At 44.2% G+C, this 22,487-nt stretch overlaps 1 protein-coding gene across 2 annotated transcripts in view; it reads right to left on the bottom strand.

The window, feature by feature from the left end:
* ptch2 (patched 2) overlaps positions 1-22,487 on the bottom strand; it is a 120,570-nt gene that overhangs the window by 35,974 nt on the left and 62,109 nt on the right. For both annotated transcript variants that reach the window (XM_068036983.1, XM_068036984.1), the window contains exons 9-15: positions 19,577-19,708; positions 12,394-12,549; positions 12,080-12,178; positions 10,447-10,572; positions 6,060-6,178; positions 4,842-5,247; positions 2,422-2,734 (exon numbers count right to left, since the gene is read on the bottom strand). In XM_068036983.1, the coding sequence (XP_067893084.1) occupies positions 2,422-2,734; positions 4,842-5,247; positions 6,060-6,178; positions 10,447-10,572; positions 12,080-12,178; positions 12,394-12,549; positions 19,577-19,708 (1,351 nt within the window). The remainder of the gene's footprint in view (positions 1-2,421; positions 2,735-4,841; positions 5,248-6,059; positions 6,179-10,446; positions 10,573-12,079; positions 12,179-12,393; positions 12,550-19,576; positions 19,709-22,487) is intronic.

The following is a 22,487-nucleotide window of genomic DNA, read 5'->3' as shown; positions in this document are numbered from 1 at the left end:
GGAAGAAGATAAGGTGCCCCAGAAAGCACAAATTACCACAAGATCGGGTTAAAGAATAAGGTGGCACTTGGCACAAACAGTCCTGGCACTTTTCATACCAAGTTTAAGGACCAGGCTGTTCTGTGTTGAACTTGCCAACAAATCCATGGCTTTCTTTGGAACTTTTGAACAGAATTTAAAATTACGTAAAACTGGCCGCACAGTCTTGATCAATTAGAATAGAGTAAGCCATGTGGTAGTTCAATAACTCGAAGTGTCAGCTCTCATGGGTTGGGAGGGACTGAACTCCAGCTATTGATGTGTGCTGACCATTTCAGTGTGGTCAGTATTTCTTCTTCCATTGGAGGCTTTAATTCAGCAACAGGCAGATGTATGGACAAGACGCCTGTCTGCGTGCATCACCAACACCACAAGAAATTACAAGCACATGTCGGAACTTAGGATAACGGCAATGAGATCATTTTGGATCTCCTCCTACAACTTTCAAAAAATGGATAGGCTTTCAACAGCTTGACTTCCAAAGTCCTCCTGCAATTAAAGAGCCAATGTCACAAGCAACAAACTTGCTAATATTTTATCAGCTCAAAATCTGGTCAGGAATAAGGTAAGGATAGGATGGGAGAAGGAAGGTGTAAATGATTGGGACCAGAGTGAAATACTGTATTGTCAGTGAGTTGGAGCGATGTTCTTTACAGGAAGCAAAGGTACTTAAAATAAAATTGAATGTGTAGTTTTGATAATGGAATATGGTTGGCTGAAATTGTGGGCTGCATTTTATTCTTCTGCTGTCGCTCCTAGCGGCAGGCAGAAAATTGGCAGCCCCGTGGCACCATGCCGCCGCAATCTAGCGCACGGCAGCTCATTTCCATATGGAGGACAATCCGCACCCCCCCCCCCCGGCAATCATGTGGCGGGGGTGGGCTCTGTGACACCAGCAACGTCAGCTGCCTCTGTGCAGGCGCTGGCACTCTTTTTAAAGGGCTGCCAGATGTGCACAGAGAGAAAACGTCCAACCCCAGAATCCTCCCCTCACAATACACAGACAATAAATGGTAGCTCCGTTCTCCCACCCCACCCCCCCATAACACTTAAATTGAATAGCTGACCTCTCCCCCCAAACTGCACAAAGTGCAGAGGTCACCCCTTCCTCCACCCCTGCACTGGAAATGCAGAGTTGACTCCGTTCCCCACCCCCCCCCCCCCCCCCACTACTACACTAGAAATCCTAAGTTCCCCCTTTCCCCACTTGGTGGCGCCAGTTTTCCCTGGACGGGAAAGTGCAGGCGCACGAGTGCCCACCGTTGCACAGAAGATCATGGACAGCCGGTAAGATCACGGGGAATGGTTGTTAATGTACTTTATTTCAATATTTAAAGTTGGGTCCTGTTGCCGAGCAATGGTGGGGGGCCACCACAGAGCCTCGCTGCCGGCGGGAAGATTGGACCCAGTAATCCCGGCGTCGGTTTCTGTGGCGGGCCATTACCACTGCGATCTTCTGGCTCCCTCCCCACGCTACACAGCCCGACATCGGGAGCTCAACAAAATTCAGTCGCATGAGTGAGTTGAAAAAAAATTGACATGATATTTGGCAATTAAGTTATCAGGACTCCTCATGAATAAATGTGTTGCAAATAAATTTTGCTGCTTTCAATTCATTTATGATTTATAATTTTTGTTTTCTACTTGTTTGAGGAAAGCCTGTTTATATAAAAGCATTACTAGACACGCCCTAACACAAAAAGTACAGACCAACCACACATGTTATTACTAAGATGTGTCACTAGGACCAGTGCCATCCTGAGCCACCCAGTTACCATCTGCGTAAAACACTAGATATTACTCGGGCCAAAGTACTCCTATGGCAGCAAAGGGAGCATCACTAGGCTTCAAGCAGCCCACATTATCCCTAGCTCATTTGCTACAAAACATCACAGGGTTCTAACAGTTCCGCAAAATACATATCCCATTTCTGTGGTATTACACAAAGAAAGACTTGCATTTACTATGTGTCTCTCAGAAAAATCTCAAAATGCTTCGCATACAATGAATGACTTTGAAGTGCAGTGACTGTCATTATGTAGACACAAGACCCCAGTGCATCCATTTTTATACAGTTTTGCAAGCACACCCCAACCCCACATCCCTGCTTCAAGTACCCCATGCAGTGTTGTATTAAAAGATGTTATTCACAAGCTCCTGTCTTAAGAAATATGACAAAGAATACAGGAATGAGAAGATTAGGAACAGACAATTATCTAGTGGGGCTATGCCTATTAACCCTAAGCTCCTGGCAGAGGCTTATTTGCATTTCACCTACACAAGCTATTTATTTTTGGGTCTGAACATTGATACAATCTATCCTTTGCAGCTCACTATTAAATGTTATGTGAGAAATACCAAAGAGAGGCTTTGAAATCTTACCTCTCAGCCAGTCTTGAAAATAATGCAACCACATTTTGGGCAACTCTTTATTCTCTTCACGAACAATGTATTTGATATCATTGAAACTCTTGTGCAGGTCGTACATCAACTTCTGGGATGTGGGATAATCAAATCCTCCCATGGAGACGATGTACATGTTATAGAAGGAAAAATACTTGAACTGGGCTGCAATAAAATCGTACTCCTTGGTTTCACGAGGAACAATGTCTGTAAGGTACAACCCATCATGAACCATTGTAGTTCCATAAAGGCTCATCCCAAGCAAGGCCATGAAGAGGACTAACACGACAACCTGGATTGTTAAATAAAACCATGAATGAATAAATAAACAAATAAAAAGCTTATTTTAAATCTGAGTTCAACAGACAGCATTATCCTGCGTAATGAAGCTTTACATTGTTTGAAGAATGATGTATCTTTGCTCTGCCACTGAACATTTAGGAGGGAGGAAAAGATAATTGGGACTGCTGAGTGCATGATGTGTTGCTTTTAGTGGACCCTGCTGTAAACCAGCTTACAGGGTGAAACTAGTGTGACTGGCCAAGATGCTTTTTTTTGTTGAGTGTTGTGTTGAATGCCCAGTGGTGCCACACTAGAAATTTTTGCCCTTGGAATACATTCCTCTAGTGAAGCAGCAAGCATGTGTGAAAGTCCACAGCCAGTCTTCCTACAAGCATGAAGACAACGCAGAGACAGGAAGGCAGAGAAAGGGATTTACAAATGAGTGATGAAATCAAAAGGTCACAGCTGGCAGCAAATGACAGGATACAGAGTCACTTTAGTGATTTTCCCAAATACCAGGTGCCTGTTATCAGTGCCTATGACAGGAAAGGAGGTAAAGGTGAGGCACGAGTTCAGCTCTCACACTGCAGGCTGTACATTAGCATTACAGGGAGTCTGTGACCAAATCACCAGCTAGAAATTGGTATGTGACTAGTGAAAGATGCAAAAAAGAGAAATAATAATAATTACGTAAAATGTTCCTGTTAAAAATGAAAGACACATGGAGTTAGGTGGCATATGGCTTGACAGTCCTTTTACCACTCGGACCTGTGTTTAAATATAGATCATGAAAGGCACCTTTTTCTGTTGGCTGTGACTGGTCCTCACTGCAGTAAATGGCAGACTCAAATCAGTGCCAGTGTCATAGAGTTATACAGCACAGAAACAGGCCCTTCGGCCCATTGTGTCTGTGCCAGCCATCAAGCACCTAACTATTCTAATCCCGTTTTCCAGCACTTGACCCGTAGCCTTGTATGCTATGGCGTTTCGAGTGCTCATCTAAATACTTCTTAAATGTTGTGAGGGTTCCTGCCTCTACCACCCCTTCAGGTAGTGCGATCCAGATTCCAACCACCGTCTGGGTGCAAAAATTTTTCCTCAAATCCCCTCTAAACCTCCTGCCCCTTACTTTAAATCTATGCCCCCTAGTTATTGACCCCTCCGCTAAGGGAAAAAGTTTCTTCCTATCTAACCTATCAATGCCCCTCATAATTTTGTATACCTCAATCATGTCCCCCCTCAGCCTTCTCTGCTCTAAGGAAAACAACCCTAGCCTTTTCAGTCTCTCTTCTTAGCTGAAATGCTCCAGCCCAGGCAACATCCTGGTGAATCTCCTCTGCACCCTCTCCGGTGCAATCACATCCTTCCTATAGTGTGGTGATCAGAACTGTACACAGTACTCCAGCTGTGGCCTAACTAACATTTGATACAGCTCCATCATAACCTCCCTGCTCTTATATTCTATGCCTCAGCTGATAAAGACAAGTATCCCATATGCCTTCCTAACCACTTTATCTACCTGTGCTGCTGCCTTCAGTGATCTATGGACAAGTACACCAAGATCCCTCTGACCTGTTCTTCTGAGTTTTGGGTTAAAGTACATTGTAGGGTCAGAGACAAAGAAAGCTTAATCTTGTTTCTGACCCAGGCAATACCTGAGTAGGTATTGCCTAATCCTGACAGTTGGTGCAAAAATAGTGAAAACTCTTCCATTTCTAGCACTTTCCCTCCCGATATTTTTGCCTACCTCTCCTCTTCTGAAGGCAGTGATTCACGCTGTGGTGCATTGTACAAATGGCCACTGTTCAAGTGGAAATCTTTCCAGCTGAACCGAATCCTGTACATACCCAAAGTCCTCGCATGCTTACTTTCCAAAAGGGATTCACTAGATACTGCTCGAGAATGAGAACCCTCAACCAGTGATAATCAGGGTAATTGTAGTTTCCCCACTGCTGTTCTGGCTGAAATTAGATAACTGAGCACAAACCAGTGATCAACCTTTTCTCCTCAGTATGGATCAGTACCACACTGTGTGGAGCATTTGCCCACTGATCCATGGGGCGGTGTGTGGGGAGATGTACAAAAAAGGAATAGAAACATAGCTGAAAATTGCTTACTTTAGATTCTGTCTTGAGAAGAAGTGGAGCGTACTTGTCCCGTGCAAAATCTGCCAGGTTCCATTTGACGAAGGGCATCTGAACACAATCCCTGCCAGCTTTCACCTCATCCATCTGGGCCAGCAAGTCCCTAGTTGAACTGGTGGGGTCCATCCCCTGGGAGCCAATGTGGTCTGCTGGGGGCATGATGACAGAAGGAGTTGAAGAGATCCGTGAAGTTGGAGAAATGATGGTGACAATGTGTTGCCCGGTGGGATCACACTGGGTGAAGGCCTGGACTGTGGTGGTGATCTGGGTACTGTGGGTAAACGTTGGCCCACCATATGGAGAAGGATGGCAATTATGGTTATCATTTGCATCTGCAAACTCTTGTGGTTGGACCTGAATCACTCTTGTTGAGCAGAGACTGAAAAACAAGATACTTGTTCACATGTAATCCATCCTATACCTACATTATTCTATTTATCAAAACATTGAATCGCAACAATGCAGGCCAGGGAATGATTATGAGCTAGTAACCTTATTGAGGAACTTAGACATCATCATAATGCCATGGGAACTAAACACAAATGGTTTCTAACTATCCCCTAAATTAATTCCTGAGGTGAAATTATCAGCCTGAAAAATCACTTCCACATATAGTTGCTGAAAGCATTTTTTTAATACCTTCATTGGTAGATAATGGTTGTTATGGTGGCTGCTAACATTCAGAATGTTTCAGGATGTTATCCAGACTATTGAGATTATTGATTATTATAAGAAAATAAAGGAGTCTTCACGTACTGCTATGTACCATTGTCTGGTTTAAAGGGCAGGTATACAATGTGTCCCAAGCAGTTCAGCAACCAGGTGTTGAGAACTTTCAACCACTCCTTGTTTTTCCTTCTCCCCTTCCTTGATGACCTAGTTAACATTTGGTACTTACATGGGGTGAAACTGGTGAACACCAGTAGCTCAGAATGCTTGATAGTGAATCGACGGCACTGCGCCAGATTGTTCAATGGTAGGGAATCAGGAGGGGTGATTCACTCTTAGCTCACTTTGCACTACTGATGTTGGCCAATTTCACCCCCACTATGTCTTGGTATACATGGGCAAAAATCCCGACATCTTTCTTATATTTCCCTTTTGTGATCCAGTCCCTTAGCCTACCACCAGTCAGCCCTCACAGTGGGCGACAATCACACCTGAAAACCTTACGTTAAAAGGAATCCTCACCTGGAAAAGCAGCAGAAAATATCCAGCCTTTTATCTTCCCGTCGGTGAAGGTCCAGGCTTAAAATGGCAGGAAAGATGAGCAGCACCATGGCAAAATTAAACACCACAACTATCGCAGCCTGTGCGGGACAGGAACAGAAGATATTAATAATATTCTAGTGCAATTGCAGACTGCTGGTTAGATTGCAAAATGCGTAAAACTAGGACTTTGAAAAGTTGTCGGATTTTAGTGGGGTGTGGATGTGAGGAGAGAGGCTTTCATTCTTGATGCAGATCAATAGCCCACCAAGAAAACTCCATTTCTGTGCCACCATACTGGCAAGAGAGGTATTTCCACACTGCTATTATTTCTGTTAGTAGCTTTTCCAAGTACAAATTATATTTTTATAGTGTTAAATGCAATTGGTGTTTGCTCACTGCACTCTTGTTTCCTAATTACTGTGTTGTCTTGCAAGACTGCTTACCAGCTAAGAATGTTCCTTTAAGATTTGAAAGAAGCACAGTTGTAAATCTATAGCTTCACTGTAGGCCCTAGGCCTCAGGCAAAGTGTTCCGAGAACAGCAGTTTCTGATTGCTAACCAAGATAATTCTAGCTTTAAGTGAGTTGTACTACAACCCACTTCCAGACTTCACTAAATCCATGTACTAAGCCAAAGAAAATATTAAATCACTAAAGGATTTGAAGCAAGAAATCACCCCTCTCCAAAATGCCCCCTTCTCTACACCCCTCCTCCACATAAACATTAATCTGAAGGAAACTCCTAAGGTCACAGCAGTCTGATGTAAGTGAAAAAGGAGGGGGTGGGGTTGCCTGAAGCAGACATTATAATACGTTATTATCTCCCGGACCACCCAGTAAGCTCAGGCAGATCACATAGCTGGAGCTGACTTGTAGATGATATATCCCATCATTTATGCCAACTACCTTGGCTGAGCAACTTGGAGGCCTGCTTACAGGCTGGCCCAGTGTTCAAGCCTGTCAGGTTCTTGCTACTTAATTCCCATTGTATTGTTTTCAATCAGTGACTCCCAGGCTTTGCCAAGCCATCAGTTACAGTCGGCCAGTGGGACTGTATTTTCAACAGAAAAGCATTAAGCATGGAAATAAATACATTGTTTTCAGGAGTGACATAGAAGAGGAAAACAATTATTTAATGGAAATTAAATTTAATATATTAACATACATTGATATTTTCCTCAGCCTTTCCTTCCAAAAAAGACTATAAAGGGAATAGAACTTCATTTACAGATCACTCCTACTGAAAGACTGTAATCCTTCCCCTGCCCAGCTCTCCTCTCAAAGACAACTTTACAAAGAAAAATAAAGCATCATTTAATCCCTCTGAAGAAATAGATAGTAATCCAATTCATTAATAGCATCAGTTCTAAAAGGATGTGATAGCTTATAAGACTATTTGAAGAATGTCTGACGCTTAAAAAAAATGAATTCCCCTTCTTCAAAAAAACAAATCTGCATCTAACTTAACAACCAGTAGGTGAAATTGAAATGTTTCACATCATTCACACATAGGGCTGAATTTTACCAGCCCCTCGACGCCACGGGTTGTGGCGCGGGGTCCAGTAAAAAGCTGCGGGGAGAGGCCCGCCTCGACCTACGACATCAAGAAGGGCCCACCGCATATTACTGGTGGCGGGCGGACCTCGGTGCTGCCCCCCCCCCCCCACTGCCTGGCAGCGGGCCCTTCATCTCCATACGAAGATTGCCACTAATTCTAGAGTGACAGACTCCTCCACGGGTGCTGCAGATAAAATTGGTTGTCGAGGCTGTTGCACAGTTGGCTCTCCCCTTGCGCTTATGTCTTTTTTCCTGCCAACTGCTAAGTCTCTTCGACTCGCCACACTTTAGCCCTGCCTTTATGGCTGCCCGCCAGCTCTGGCGATCACTGGCAGGTGACTCCCACAATTTGTGATCAATGTCACAGGACTTCATGTTGCATTTGCAGACGTCTTTAAAGCGGAGACATGGACGGCCGGTGGGTCTGATACCAGTGACGAGCTCGCTGTACAATGTGTCCTTGGGGATCCTATCATCTTCCATGCGGCTCACATGGCCAAGCCATCTCAAGCGCCGCTGGCTCAGTAGGGTGTATATGCTAGGGATGTTGGCCTCCTCGAGAACTGCTGTGTTGGAGATACGGTCCTGCCACCTGATGCCAAGGACTCTCCAGAGGCAGCAAAGATGGAATGAATTGAGACGTCGCTCTTGGCTGACATACGTTGTCCAGGCCTCGCTACCGTACAGCAAGGTATTGAGGACACAGGCTTGATATACTCGGACTTTTGTGTTCCGTGTCAGTGCGCCATTTTCCCACACTCTCTTGGCTAGTCTGGACATGGCAGTGAAAGCCTTTCCCATGCGCTTGTTGATTTTTCTGCATCGAGAGACAGGTTACTGGTGATAGTTGAGCCTAGGTAGGTGAACTCTTGAACCACTTCCAGAGCGTGGTCGCCGATATTGATGATTGGGGGGTTTGGGGAAGGGCCTCTATTACTTACTTTTGTATTTAATGAAAATTAATTATATTTTGCCTTTAAAAATTACAATTAATTGTAAGGGCTTAAAGCCCTTTAAAAATGGCACCGGCGCCTGCTCGGTGGCGCCAGATGCCATTGCCGGGGACACAGAGGCCTCCCCTACATGCCATCGGGGGCGGATGCTCCGTCCCCACTATTTAAATGAGCCCCACATGAAATATCGCAGGGGCTCCTCAGCGGCCGCTACATGCGGGCACCCCGCCGAGTTCAAAGGCGCGGCGCCTGAATAAAATTCAGTCCATAATGTTAGCCCAACTAAAATAACTGCCCCTTCAAATAAAGCTCAAGATTTGCTAAACTTCGACTGCTTCTTCCTTCCGTGCTTTTAGCCTGAGACTGGGTGACACCGCTAAACATGTGGAATTGCAGATTGCAAAGCTCACTGTCATGCATCGTGTCAGATGAGGTGTTGTTCTTTGAGCTTGTGTTGAACTTCATTGGAACAGTGTAAGAGGCTGAGGACAAAGAGGTCAGAGTGGGAGTGGGATGGATGATGTAAGTGTCAAGCAACCAGGAGCTCAGGGCCATGCTTGTGGATTTAACCGAGGGGCCCAATCACCCCATCTTTCGATTAGACATTTACACTTCAGGCCTTAACAATGATTTCAGCACCTTTATATCATAACTACTGTTCCCATTTTCTTGGGCAGAGGTTGCTGGTAATGGTTCTGTTGTAACCATTTATACCTCCTCTGGACCCATTTCTTGATCCTTTACTGGTCCATCAGCATCTCCTTTTGCCTTACACCATCATTCCTTTTGCATTTAATCACTCCTGTCTTCCACCATATCACAGTGCTTCCCTTTTGCTCTTTCCCCCTCCCTTTTCCCCAGCCTTGTATTTGCTTAAAAATGGCTAAATCTCTTAACTTTTGATAAAAGCTCAAGGACCTGAAACAACCTCTGTTTCTCTCACCACAGATGCTGCCTGGCCTGCTGAGTGATTCCAGCATTTTCAGTTTTTATATCAGATTTCCAGCAAGCACAGTATTTTGTTCTTCTTTTAACATGTCTGTCGCTGCCCTTTTTAAATACTACGTTATTAATCGAGTGAACTATGTTAACTATGAGATATTTTATACTGGCCTCTAACTTGGCTCCAATTGTGTTAGCCAACAGTTTAACTGCAGTAGCCAGTTTCCAAAAGAGAATTGTTACTTCTTGCTGCCATGAGGTTGAATGTTTTAAAAATTAGGATTGGCAATATTTTTATAGAGACTGCTGCAGAAAGAGGTTGCAGCCAACTAGCAGCTGGTCCAAAGTCATCCCCTGGGAAGCTGTTCAAATAACTGACCTTCTCAGGTGGAGAATGGCATGCTTTGTAGGGGGAGGGAAATGTTGGTTTCCTTGATAGCCTCTCATTTGTATAAAGATAGCCCTATACATGTGTGAACTTACAAATCTTGTGCAATGCCAAGGAAAACAGATACTTATACTGCTGCTGTGCCAATCCTTCAAAACTGCTACTTTTTTCTTTTAATTGCAAAACATTTCAATCAATTCTTTTTTTCTCTTACACTTTCAAGAAGCCAAACCTCACCCCTCCCACACACCAAATGACAAGCTACCTTGTTGTTCAGCAGACAGTTAAGCCCCTTCTGCAGCAGACATCTGCAGATAAGCAACAGGGGTGGTGCAGGTAAATTCAAAGAAGCATGCAACACCTGGAGTGAAAGAATTTAGAGGCCCTAATCCACCCTCATTCCCCCACCTCCCCAGATCCTTCCTCCCAACACAAATACACAAACATATTGCAGATGGCTAAAAAAGGCACAACCCACATACTGCACACTTTATATACAATCCAGGCACTTTATATCATTTGCTTACCTGTAAGGAAAAAGCACGAAGTGCAGGAATGGGAATCAGAGCAGCCATAAAGAATGCGAGCATGTTATTAATGGATGTGAGGGCAACACTGGTACCTGTTCGTCTCAAACATTCTCCTGTCCTGTCCTTTAGTGCAAAATAAAATAATCAGTGAAAAGCAACATGAAAGTTTCGAACTGCAAAGTTCAATCATACTTGTGGACAAGACTAAGCAAGTGCACACACAAACAAACGCGCGCGCACACGCACACACACAAAAACGGGCTCAATTTTACGGGCCCCCTCAAGGTGGAATCAGAGACAGAGGGAGCATGGAGTATCGCAAGGGGGTGGCGGGACGGAGGGCCCGTTGCCTCCCCGTCACCCAGTGATCTTCCCGGGGGTGGGACAGGTTGACCACTGTGGGGAATTTGTGGCCCACAGTGGAAACCCACTGGGGACCAATTCACCCCACCCCCCCCCAACCCCTGCTTGTGACCCCCCCTCCCCCTGGACTGCAAGATCACCCCCCAGTCCACCCCTTGTTGGGGCCTTCCAGACTGGCCCCTGCGACCCCGGCTCACCTACCTCTGTTCCATCGCTGGGCCTGGTTCTGAAACCTCTGCAGTGCCGTCAGTGGCCATTGCTCTCGATGGCGCTGTCGATACTGCTGAGCAGCCAGCCCTTAAATTGGCCAGCAGCTCTTGGAGGCAGGATCCCTGCCCCTTTAAAGTCTCATTATGAACCTAATTGAGGCCAATTAAAGGAAGCCATCTGGAATTTTCCAGTCGGCCCCGAGGTTTCTGCAGGCAGAGTGGCCAGTTTAGGAGGCAGGCACCCAGCAGCAGACAGAGGGCCCGTGCACCAGGTAGGCCCAGAGGCCCTCCCTGCTTATCCTGGTGCAGGAGCAGCCACAGGCCACCCTGTACAGGGCCCCCCCCACTTCCCCAAACAGTGGTGGCCTGGCTGCTGAATTTAATTTTTAATTAAATATTTCAAAATGTTGGGAGAGAAAATGCCTCCATCTTGAAGCACCCTCTCTCTTACTTATCTTCCATTGCAGCCTGCTGCTCCTTTCAAGCTCGAAGGCCTCAGATTGGCCCTCCCGCTTCAAGGACCCGCCTGCCGTCCTTAATTGGAGGGCAATCCTGCCTCTGTCCATTAATTGACTGCCCCGGGGAAAATCACAGATGAGTGACTGTTGTCCCTTCCAGGGGCGGGTTTGGGTCCAAGAAGCAGCCCGACCTCTGTTTCCTGCCCCTCGAGGGAAAATCCAGCCCTTTTAAAGTCTATGTTCCTTTTATGTTGGTTGTGGAATCCAGCAACAATCCCAATGTGAATTTGCTTAATTCACTGAATTTGATGGGAATGCCCAGTTAAAAATATTCCAAGCCATCTGAATTCAGCACATTTACATTAAGGTCGCCTCCAAGTGTGCAAGATATGTGTCAGAAACTGTGGCGTAAGCACTTCTCCAAGGCTAACATAAAAGCTACTCTTGACTATCAGTAAACAGGTTGGATTCTCGACTTCTTCTAATTTACCAACCCATTCAAGCTTGACAAAAAAACATACTCTATCAGCTTTCTGGAAATGTTCCCCTGGTCATCCCATTGTAAAGTAATATTGTTTTCCAGTTTTAATCAGTCTTTACCTTGAAAGGAATGTTCTTATTTTGACCTGTCTCAGTGAATGCGTGAGCCAGGAGAAACATATCATCGACACCAATACCCAGAGCCAGAAATGGTAATACCTAGATCCAGGAGGTAGAAATAAATGATTAATATTCGAAATGTAGTATTATAAACACAATCCGTTTTGCATAAAATCACCTAATTCCTTCAATGACAAAAGCAGATGACTTTTCTTCCCCCCCCCACCTTCAGCAATGACAATTAACTTCATTGAGAATTATTCAGCTGTGATCCTGTGGGGAGGGGGAAAGGAGTGAGAGACAGAGTTATGTACCTGGGTAGTTGCAGCATTGAAGGAAATGCCCAGGAGGGAGCACAGCCCCAGTCCTGAAGCTACTGACAATGCCACCAATAGGACTCCAGCTAGACCAACAGCCCCTTGTGATTTCGAGCAATCCCATCTCAGCATGGTCACACAAGCATATGCCAACTAATGGAGTCAAGAAAAAAAATGATCAGCATACAACAAACAAAGAATAAAACAAAAACAAAAACTGAAAACACAGAGCAGATCAGTCAGAGGAAGTCTGTGGAGAGAACAAACAATTTAATATTTCAGGTGGGGATTGACATTACAGATGATTATACTTCATAAGTACTTCATTGGCTGTGATACATTTTGGGATGTCCTGACATTGTGAAAGGTGCTACATTAATGCAAGTTCTTTCTTTCAATGTCTCTGGAGTTTAAATTGGATGGTACTGTTATGCTCACGGAGGTAACAATGATGAAACATGAAATGAACTGGAGGAGTTATGATATAAAAGTCAACTGTTGAACTGAATTACAAAAAATTGACACATTTGTGCCACAGACAAAATGGAGTAGATGTCAGATGACCCTTCCTGGTCTCTCAATAAACATGTTTGGCTGTTGAAGATGAAACTCATTATCCATATCTGAATTAGCTTTGGGGAAAACACAGTGAAATGGAAAAACAGCCCATTCCATGCTAACAACTCCTATCTACAGGAATGGAGCTAACAAAGACTTTTACAGACAGACTGGCTGCAAAACAAAGGCCAAAATAATAGGTGTGAAATAACACCTATTTATGAAAATGGAATACATTCAGACGCCATCTTGTAACAACGGTTCCCATATCCTGGAACATTGTATGAATCACCCCAGGGAGAGAGCCCTTAGTTACCTGATCGACACCCCAACCTGACACCTTAAAAGGTATCTCTCTGGAGAGAGAGAAAGAGAACAGCCAGGGAAGCTCTTTTCTAGCCAGAACAGCTGTGAGACAGTTCCAGCTAAGCAGGAATCCTGCTGATAACATCTTTTACCTACTGCAGCAGAGAAATTGCAAGGTGACTTTGGAACTCTCCATCTGCGAAAGTGAATCAGGATTTCTACCATCCACTGCACGTTGAGGCTTAACCATAAGAAGCCAGCGACACTTTATCCTTTACAAGACAAGGAATGTTCAGGACTGCACCGCTGAAAAATTTCCTCCCTAAAAGCTTCTAAAGGTTTTCCAGAACAACAAACTCCTTTACAACAATTGGACTTAAAATTACATGCTACCTTTACTTTCTATCTTTTCTTGTGTGTGGATGTGCGTGTGAACAGGTGAGTTGGTAAAGTCGCGAACATTCTTTGGTCATTGTGTCAAAATATTTATTTTTCTTTTTTAACCTACAAGAAAACCTGTCATTTGTCTATTTATTTGACCCTTAAAACACTCAGGAACTAAAACACTATTTTTAAAACACTATCTGCGGTCAGTTGAGAGGTGAAAAGTGTAACTCACCCACACCATTTCCCACCAGTCTGTAACAGTACAATATTGTTTCAATTCAAATCAGGTGATTCATTGTTAAGGGTCTTCCACCTGTCACTATCGATCATGATTTCCATTACTGGTCTTGCTCGACACAGCTTGGCTCATGGCAGCATCCTTACCTCCAGGTCAGCAGGTTGTGGGTTTGAACACCACTCAAGGACTTGAGCATGTAATCTATGCTGGCACTTTAAGGCAGTACCGAGGGAGTGCTGCATTGTTGGGGATGTTATTTGAATGCAATGTTAAAATTGAGTCCCTGGCCACTCATGCCTATGTCAATGAGAAAAGGAGGGTGTTCTCCCTGTGTCCTGGTCAATATTTATCTTTCAACCAACACCATGTAAACAGAGCTGATTATTTTATTAATTTGCTCTTTATGGTGCCTTGCTGTCTGGAGATTGGCTGCCACCTTTGCATACATAATAACAGTGGCTACACTTCAAAGTAATTCATTGGCTGTGAAGCACTTTGGGATGTATTGAGGACATGAAGGTGCTCTGTTAATGCAAGCGTTTGCTTTCTTTAATTGATACCCATGATCCTGAACTATATAAAACTAGTCAATTTCCCATATGTAACACGTGAAAAGTCAAGACCAAAGTGAAACAGGTTAGCAGGTAGGGAATAATTATTCAGGACACAGAGACATACTTCAGTCCCTATTTTAAAGTCATACATCTTCCTTGTTTTTATATAGAGTCATAGATAGATACAGCACTGAAACAGGCCCTTCGACCCACCAAGTCTCTGCTGACCATCAACCACCCAATTTATACTAATCCTACATTAATCCCTTATTTCCTACCACATCCCCACACCACCTACCTACAGTAGGGGCAAATTACAATGGCCAATTTACCTATCAACCTGCAAGTCTTTGGCTGTGGGAGGAAAATGGAGCACCCAGCGGAAACCCACGCAGTCACAGGGAGAACTTACAAACTTCGCACAGGCAGTACCCAGAACCGAACCCGGGTCACTAGAGCTGTGAGGCTGTGGTGCTAACCACTGTGCCAGTGACCACTGTGCTTCAATTTTATATCATTCAGTTAAATGTAGTACAGGCTCAGGAACTTGGCGATGCAAAAATGAGGCACTGTAACACCACCACCGGCAGAAGGAAGTAAGTAAATCATCATGTATTTATGTAGCCAGATTCCATTATAAATATGGATATTTGGGAAAGTTATAATGGGAAAGTTGAGACAGGAAGAATGTACAGCTATTAAGTGTTAATATATTGCTAAAGATAACAGCAACTTAGATTTATATAGTGCCTTTAACGTAATAAAATGACCCAAGGGTACTTCACAGGAGTATTATAAAACAAGATAGGACATTGAGCCACATAAGGAGATATTAGATCAGATGACCGAAAGCTTGGTCAAAGAGTGTCTTAAAGGAGGAAAGCGAAGTAGAGAGGCAGAGAAGTGTAGGGAGGGTATTCCACAGCTTAGGGTCAAGGCAACAGAAGGCGTGGCCACTAAAGGTGCAGCAGTTAAAATTGGGGATGTTCAGGAGGCCAGAATTTGATGAGAGCAGATATCACAGAAGGTTGTGGAGCTGGAGGAGATTACAGAGATAGGGAGCGGCGAGGACATGGGGAGATTTGAAAACAAGGATGAGAATTTTAAAATCAAGGCATGCTTGACCGGGAGCCAACATAGGTCAGCGAGCACAGGGGTAACAGGTGAATGGGACTTGGTGCAAGTTGAGACATGGGCAGCAGAGTTTTGAATGACCTCAAGTTTACGGAAGGTAGAATGTGGGAGACCAGCCAGGGGTGTGTTGGAATAGTCACATTTAGAGGTAACAAGTCATGAATGAGGGTTTCAGCGGCAGATGAGCTGAGACAGGGGTGAAATTGGGTGATATTACGGAGATGGAAATATGCAGTCTTAGAGATGGCGCAAATATGATGTCGGAAGCTTATCTCAGGGTTAAATGTGACACCAAGGTAGTGAACAGACTGATTTAATCTCAGATTATTGCCAGGGAGAGGGATGAAGTCAGTAGCTAGGGAACAGAGATTGGAACGGGGACCAAAAATAATGACTTCAGTCTTCCTAATATTTAATTGGAGGAAGTTTTTGCTCATCTAGTACTGGATGTCAGATAAGCAGTCTGATAATTTAGCAACAATTGAGGAATTGAGAGAGGTGATGGTGAGGTAGAGCTGGGTCGTCAGCATACACGTGAAAACTAACACTGTGCTTTCAAATGATGTTGCTGAGGAGGCAACATGTAGATGAGAAATAGGAGGGGGCCAAGGATAGATCCAAGGGGGACACCAGACGTAACTGTTTGGGAGCAGGAAGAGAAGCCATTGCAAGTGATAGCTGACTACGATTAAGAATGGAACCAGGTGAGAGCAGTTCTACCCAGCTGGATGACAGTGGAAAGGCATTGGAAGAGGATGGTGTGGTCAACCATGTCAAAGTCTGCAGACAGATCAAGAAGGACGAGGAGAAAAAGTTTACCTTTGGCACAGTCTCATAGGATTTCATTTGTGACTTTGATAAGAGCTGTTTCGGTTCTGTGGAAAAGGCAGAATGCTGATTGAAGAGATTCAAATGTGGAGTTCTGGGAAAGATGGGAATAGATTTGGGACGTGACAACACGTTCAAGGACTTTGGAGAGGAAAGGGAGGTTGGAGATGGGACAGTAGTTTGCAAGGGCGGTGGGGCCAAGGGTTTTATTTTTGAGGAGAGTGTTGATGACGGCAGATTTAAAAGGAGAGAGGGACAACATCTGAAGAGAGAACCGTTAACAATATTGACTAATATGGGGACCAGGAGGGGAAGTTGGGTGATCAGCAGTTCAGTGGGAACAGGATTGAAGGAGCAGGAGATGGGTCTCATGGACAAGATGAACTCAGAGAGGGCATGAGGGGAGATAGGAGAGAGACTAGTGAAAGATGTGAGTTCAGGGATAGGACAAGGGGGAGCATTAGAGGAAGTTTGGCCAGGTGCGTTAGTGGGAGGGAGGGACATGGTAGAGGCAGCTGATCTTATTGACAAAGAGGTCCATCAGCTTCTTGCACTTATTGTTGGAGGTGAGGGTAAATTTATTTTTATTCATTTTATGGCATGAGGGCACCCCTGGCAAGGCCAGCATTTGTTGCCCATCCCTAATTGCCCTTGAGAAGGTAGTGGTGAGCTGCCTTCTTGAACCACTGCAGTCCTTCTTTTGTGGGTACATCAACAGTGCTGTTTGGGAGGGAGTTCTAGGATTCTGATCCAGCGACAGTGAAGGGATGGCGATATAGTTCCAAGACAGGCTGGTGTGTGGCTTGGAGGGGAACTTGCAGATGGCGTTGTTCCCATGCGCCTGCTGCCCTTGTCCTTGCAGGTGGAAGAGGTTGTGGGTTTGGAAGGTGCTGTCGAAGGTGGCGTGGTGAGTTTCTGCAGTGCAGCATGTATATGTTACACACTGCTGCCTCTGTGTGTTGGTGGTTGAAACAGTGAAAGGTGGTTGATGAGGTGCCAATCAAGCGGGCCACTTTGGCCTGGATGTGTCGAGCTTCCTGAGCGTTGTTGGAGTTGCACTTATCTAGGCAACTGGAGAGTATTCCTTCATGCTCCTGACTTGTGCCTTGTAGATGGTGGACAGGCACTGGGGAGTCAAAAGGTAGGTTTCACACCACAGAATTCCCAGCCTCTGATCTCCTCTTGCAGCCACAGTATTTATGTGGCTGCTCCAGTTCAGTTTCTGTTCAATGGTAACCTCCAGGATGTTGATAGTGGGGGATTCAGTGATGGTAATGCTGTTGAACGACAAGGGGAGATTATCTCTTGTTGGAGATTGTCATTGCTTGGCATTTGTGTGGGGCAAATGTTACTTGCCACTTACCAGCCCAAGCCTGAATGTTGTCCATATCTTGTTTTTTTAAATGCTAGGTCAGCATTTATTGCACACCCCCAATTGCCCTTGAACTGAATGGCTATTTTAGAGGGCATTTAAGAGTCAACCACATTGCTGTGGGTCTGGAGTCACATGTAGGCCAGACCAGGTGAGGATGGCAGATTTCCTTCCCTAAAGGTCGTTAGTGAACCAGTTGGGTTTTTACAACAATTGACTATGGTTTCCTAGCTTTTTAATTCCAGATTTTATTAATTGAATTCAAATTTCACCATCTGCCATGGTGGGATTTCAACCCATGGCCCCAGAGAATTAGCCTGGGCCTCTGGTTACTAGTCCAGTGACACAACTGCTTTGGACTGCTTCAGTATCTGAGGAATTGCGAATCATACTGAACATCATACAATCATCAGCAAACATCCCCACTTCTGACCTTATGATGGAGGGAAGGTCATTGATGAAGTAGCTGAAGATGATTGGGCCTAGGACACTACCCTGAGGAACGCCTGCTGCAATGTCCTGGGCTGAGATGATTGACTTCCAACAACCACAAATATCTTCCTTTGTGCTAGGTATGACACCAACCAGTGGAGAGTTTTCCCCCGATTCCCATTGACTTCAATTTGTCTGGGGCTCCTTGATGCCATACTCTGTCAAATGCTGCCTTGATGTCAAGAGTGAGGTCATGCATTTTGGGAGGACTAACAAGGCAAAGGAATACACAATGGATGGTAGGACCCTAGGAAGTACAGAAAGTCAGAAGGACCTTGGTGTACTTGTCCATAGATCACTGAAGGCAGCAGCACAGGTAGATAAGGTGGTTAGGAAAGCATATGGGATACTTGCCTTTATTAGTCGAGGCATAGAATATAAGAGCAGGGAGGTTATGATGGAGCTATATAAAACACTAGTTAGGCCACAGCTGGATTACTGTGTACAGTTCTGGTCACCACACTATAGGAAGGATGTGATTGCACTGGAGCGGGTGCAGGGGAGATTCACCAGGATGTTACCTGGGCTGGAGCATTTCAGCTAAGAAGAGAGACTGAAAAGGCTAGGGTTGTTTTCCTTGGAGCAGAGAAGGCTGAGGGGGGACATGATTGAGGTGTACAAGGTTATGAGGGGCATTGATAGGTTAGATAGGAGGAAACTTTTTCCCTTAGCGGAGAGGTCAAGAACCAGGGGGCACAGATTTAGGGTCAGGGGCAGGAGGTTTAGGGGAGATTTGAGGAAACATTTTTTCACCCAAAGGGTAGTTGGAATCTGGAACGCACTGCCTGAAGAGGTGGTGGAGGCAGGAACCCTCACAACATTTATGAAGTATTTAGATTAGCACTTGAAATGCCATAGCATACATGGCTACGGGCCAAGTGCAGGAATATGGTATTAGAATAGTTGGGTGCTGTATGGCTGGCACAGACACGATGGGCCGAAGGGCCTGTTTCTGTGCTGTATGACTCTATGACTATGACTCTCACCTCAGATTAGACTGCATGTTAAGAATGTAACAAATCTGATGGTTCAGATGATGTTGATAAATGGCTAATGATCTCTTCTGAACTGTTCAATGTGCTTTTGCCTTGCAACACTTTCAGCATATGCATTATATCCTATAGATAAACACAGTTATTGCCATTGTTGATTATTCTCCTAACAACATCAGTCTGAGGTTACAGGAGTGAAAGCTGGGTTTCCACAAAGCTGTACACCCTGTGCCTGTATATTTTATTTTGTTTTTGATAGCATTACATTCAGAGTTGATGTTAACTCTAAACAGATATCTAGGAGTAAAAACATGCTCACCATTAGCAAGTACCCTCCAGCAACTCGAATAGCACTGACATCGGAAAAAGACTTCATGATGTCATTAAGGGTGGTCGTGGAAAAGGCGTGGATATTTTGGGAGGAATTCTGAGGCACAGTCTGGTGCGCTACCTACAAGAAAAAATTAAATAGCAGTATTATTGCATCATTCTGACACGTACATTAAAAAATGTTTGAAACAAATGTTTTAGGACCTTCATTTGGTAGTGAAGAAAATTCTCTAAAATTCAAAGACTTACAATTGCTCAGTCAGGGCTTCCCTGAGGATCAGTTAGTAAAAGAAGTGTGCAACTAAGCCATATGCATTAGAAGGCCTCAGATTTGATTTCTGGCCTGTGATGAGTTGGTTGATCTATTTCAGGGTAGGAGTTGATATGTTCCAATTGACCTCAATGTTCTGGGTTCGAAGGAGGGCAAAAATCAGCCAAGATTCCCACTACTGATTGTAATGCAAAGACTCAAGCTGAAAGATGTCTATGTGTGGACACTGGGTGAGGATGAAGGAACGGCCTTTTTTAATTTGTTCATGGGATGTGGGTGGCGCTGGAAAGGCCAGCATTTATTGCACATTCCTAATTGCCTTTGAGCAGGTGTTGGTGAGACACCACCTTGAATAGAACTGAATGGTTTGCTAGGCCATTTCAGAGGGCGGTTAAGAGTCAACCACATTGATGTGGGTCTGGAGTCACGTACAGGCCAGACCAGGTAAGGACAGCAGATTTCCTTCCCGAAAGGACAATGGTGAACCAGGTGGGTTTTTACAACAATCTGGTAGTTTCATGGTCACCATTACTGAAGCTAGCTTTTAATTCCAGATTTATTTAATTAACCAATTTAAATTCCCCAGCTGCCGTGGTGGGATTTGAACTCATGTCTCCAGATCATTAGTCTAGGCCTCTGGATTAATGGTCCAGGTTATGCCACCTGCAAGTTCCCCTCCAAGTCACTCACCACCCTGACTTGGAACTATATCGCCATTCCTTCCCCGTTGCTGGGTCAAAATCCTGGAACTCCCTTCCTACCAGCACTGTGGGTGTATCTACACCACAAGGACTGCAGCAGTTCAAGAAGGTGGCTCACCACCACCTTCTCAAGGGCAATTAGGGATGGGCAAAAATGCTGGCATTGCCAGCGATGCTCTCATCCCATGAATGAATAAAAAAACAAGATAACCACCGTGCTACGGTACCAACATTTTGGCCAACATTTTCTCACAAGTGGTCAATGGGGCTCTTTATGGCATTTGCTGCCTTGGGTGGCATTGCTAGCTCAAAACAGACTATGGATCATCAACTTGGGCAACTTCCTGTTCTACATGGCTCAGGAACACACTGCACATTCCATTCACTCACTAAACCATCGTGGAAACCAGTTGTTTGTTTATCAAGGGTACTGATGGTGACTTCTAGTTTTTAATAACAATAGAACTGTGAAGAAGAGTCATGTTCCAAATGTCCAAATTAATCTTACAATTCTTTTAAAGAATCAATCTTTCTGATCTGATCTCTCACTAATATTGTTAGGAATCACGACTCCAGGCAATTGCACTCTCCTGATGCATTTGTTCCAACAGCACAGCTTGGAAAATGTTGAGAACAAATATTCATGGATTCCTTCAGTTAAAAAGGCTGCATTTAAGGCTTGACACTGTGAATTAGCACTTTGGAATACCAGTGTCGGGTTATTTATTCCACTCCACTCCACTGAGTTTCCAGTCTCAACTGTGCTGTTGGGAGACAAAAAATTGACTGAAGTGTCTTCCTTGGGCCAGTCTTGTTCACCTTTTTGTGTTTGCTCAAGAGATCCACTTGCAATGGCTTGGTGCCTGGTCTTGAATAAAACAAGTAAGCTAAGGGGAAAAAGTAAAGCATTAAGTATCCAGGAGACTGAATAACTCAGTAAAAAACCTACATCTGTAGTATGCTTAAATGAAAACAGCATATAGAGCACTGAAAGGTTTATTGCAAATCTCATTAGGTGTTTTCAATTGGAGCAAAAAGTTTTTGAAAGTTTGAATTTGAATCTAGAACTTTAAAAGTAAATTAGAGAATTCTGTATTCCTGTGGAGCTTTCTCTGGTTTACTCGATTATCATGTCCTGTCAAAAAAGGAAACATAAACTTGAGGTATGTTTTGAAACTATTCAATTCATTTGACAAGGTTTAATCCGAATCCAAATTTGACAATCCATCTCAGTGATCTTTTCCTTTTCTTGGGGTGCTCCTTTTAAACATGTATTTTGATAAAATACACTATTTTTGAGTCTTGACAGCTTAGAATAATGATTGCGGATGCCAAAGATCATTATGGTCAAAGGTCAGGTGAGATCACATGGTCTCTAGAGCACAGCAAAGTTCCTGTCATTCACCACCTAAGCTGCCACAGCCAAAGGGACTACAACCTTGGGATTCAGTGAAACATCTTCCACGTTTGTTATTCATCCCTTCACAACCCAATTCCCTTTCCAAGCAGGCGCTTCATAGGCCTCAGGTCTTCTTGCAATCAGCATCTGGGTGTCAGTTATCACCAAACAGCTTGTTCCTATAACTCTCCATCTGTCAGAAGCCCAGAATCTGACTCCTTGTACAATACAGCTGCAGACTGATGGAAATCAGCCTGATAAGTAATTCCAGCATTTACAGAAACAATTCTCCCGCACACACTGGAATGAATCCAATTGAGGAAAAAAAGGAGAAAGCATGTTTGTTTTACTTATTATTAAAAAATCCTTAAAGTATTTTCCCATAGAAATTAAACCCTGAAGCTCACTTGGCAGCGTTTATTACACTGAGCCAACGTGTTAGTTTGATCTTGTACTCTCAGTACTAACACCTACTTTTAGTGTGCTCTATATAAACATTGTGCACAGTACAACTAATGATAAAGGTCAA

The sequence above is a fragment of the Heterodontus francisci genome, chromosome 8 (genome assembly GCF_036365525.1).
Source record: "Heterodontus francisci isolate sHetFra1 chromosome 8, sHetFra1.hap1, whole genome shotgun sequence".
Classification (NCBI taxonomy): domain Eukaryota; kingdom Metazoa; phylum Chordata; class Chondrichthyes; order Heterodontiformes; family Heterodontidae; genus Heterodontus; species Heterodontus francisci.
This window is presented reverse-complemented; position numbering and strand designations above follow the sequence as displayed.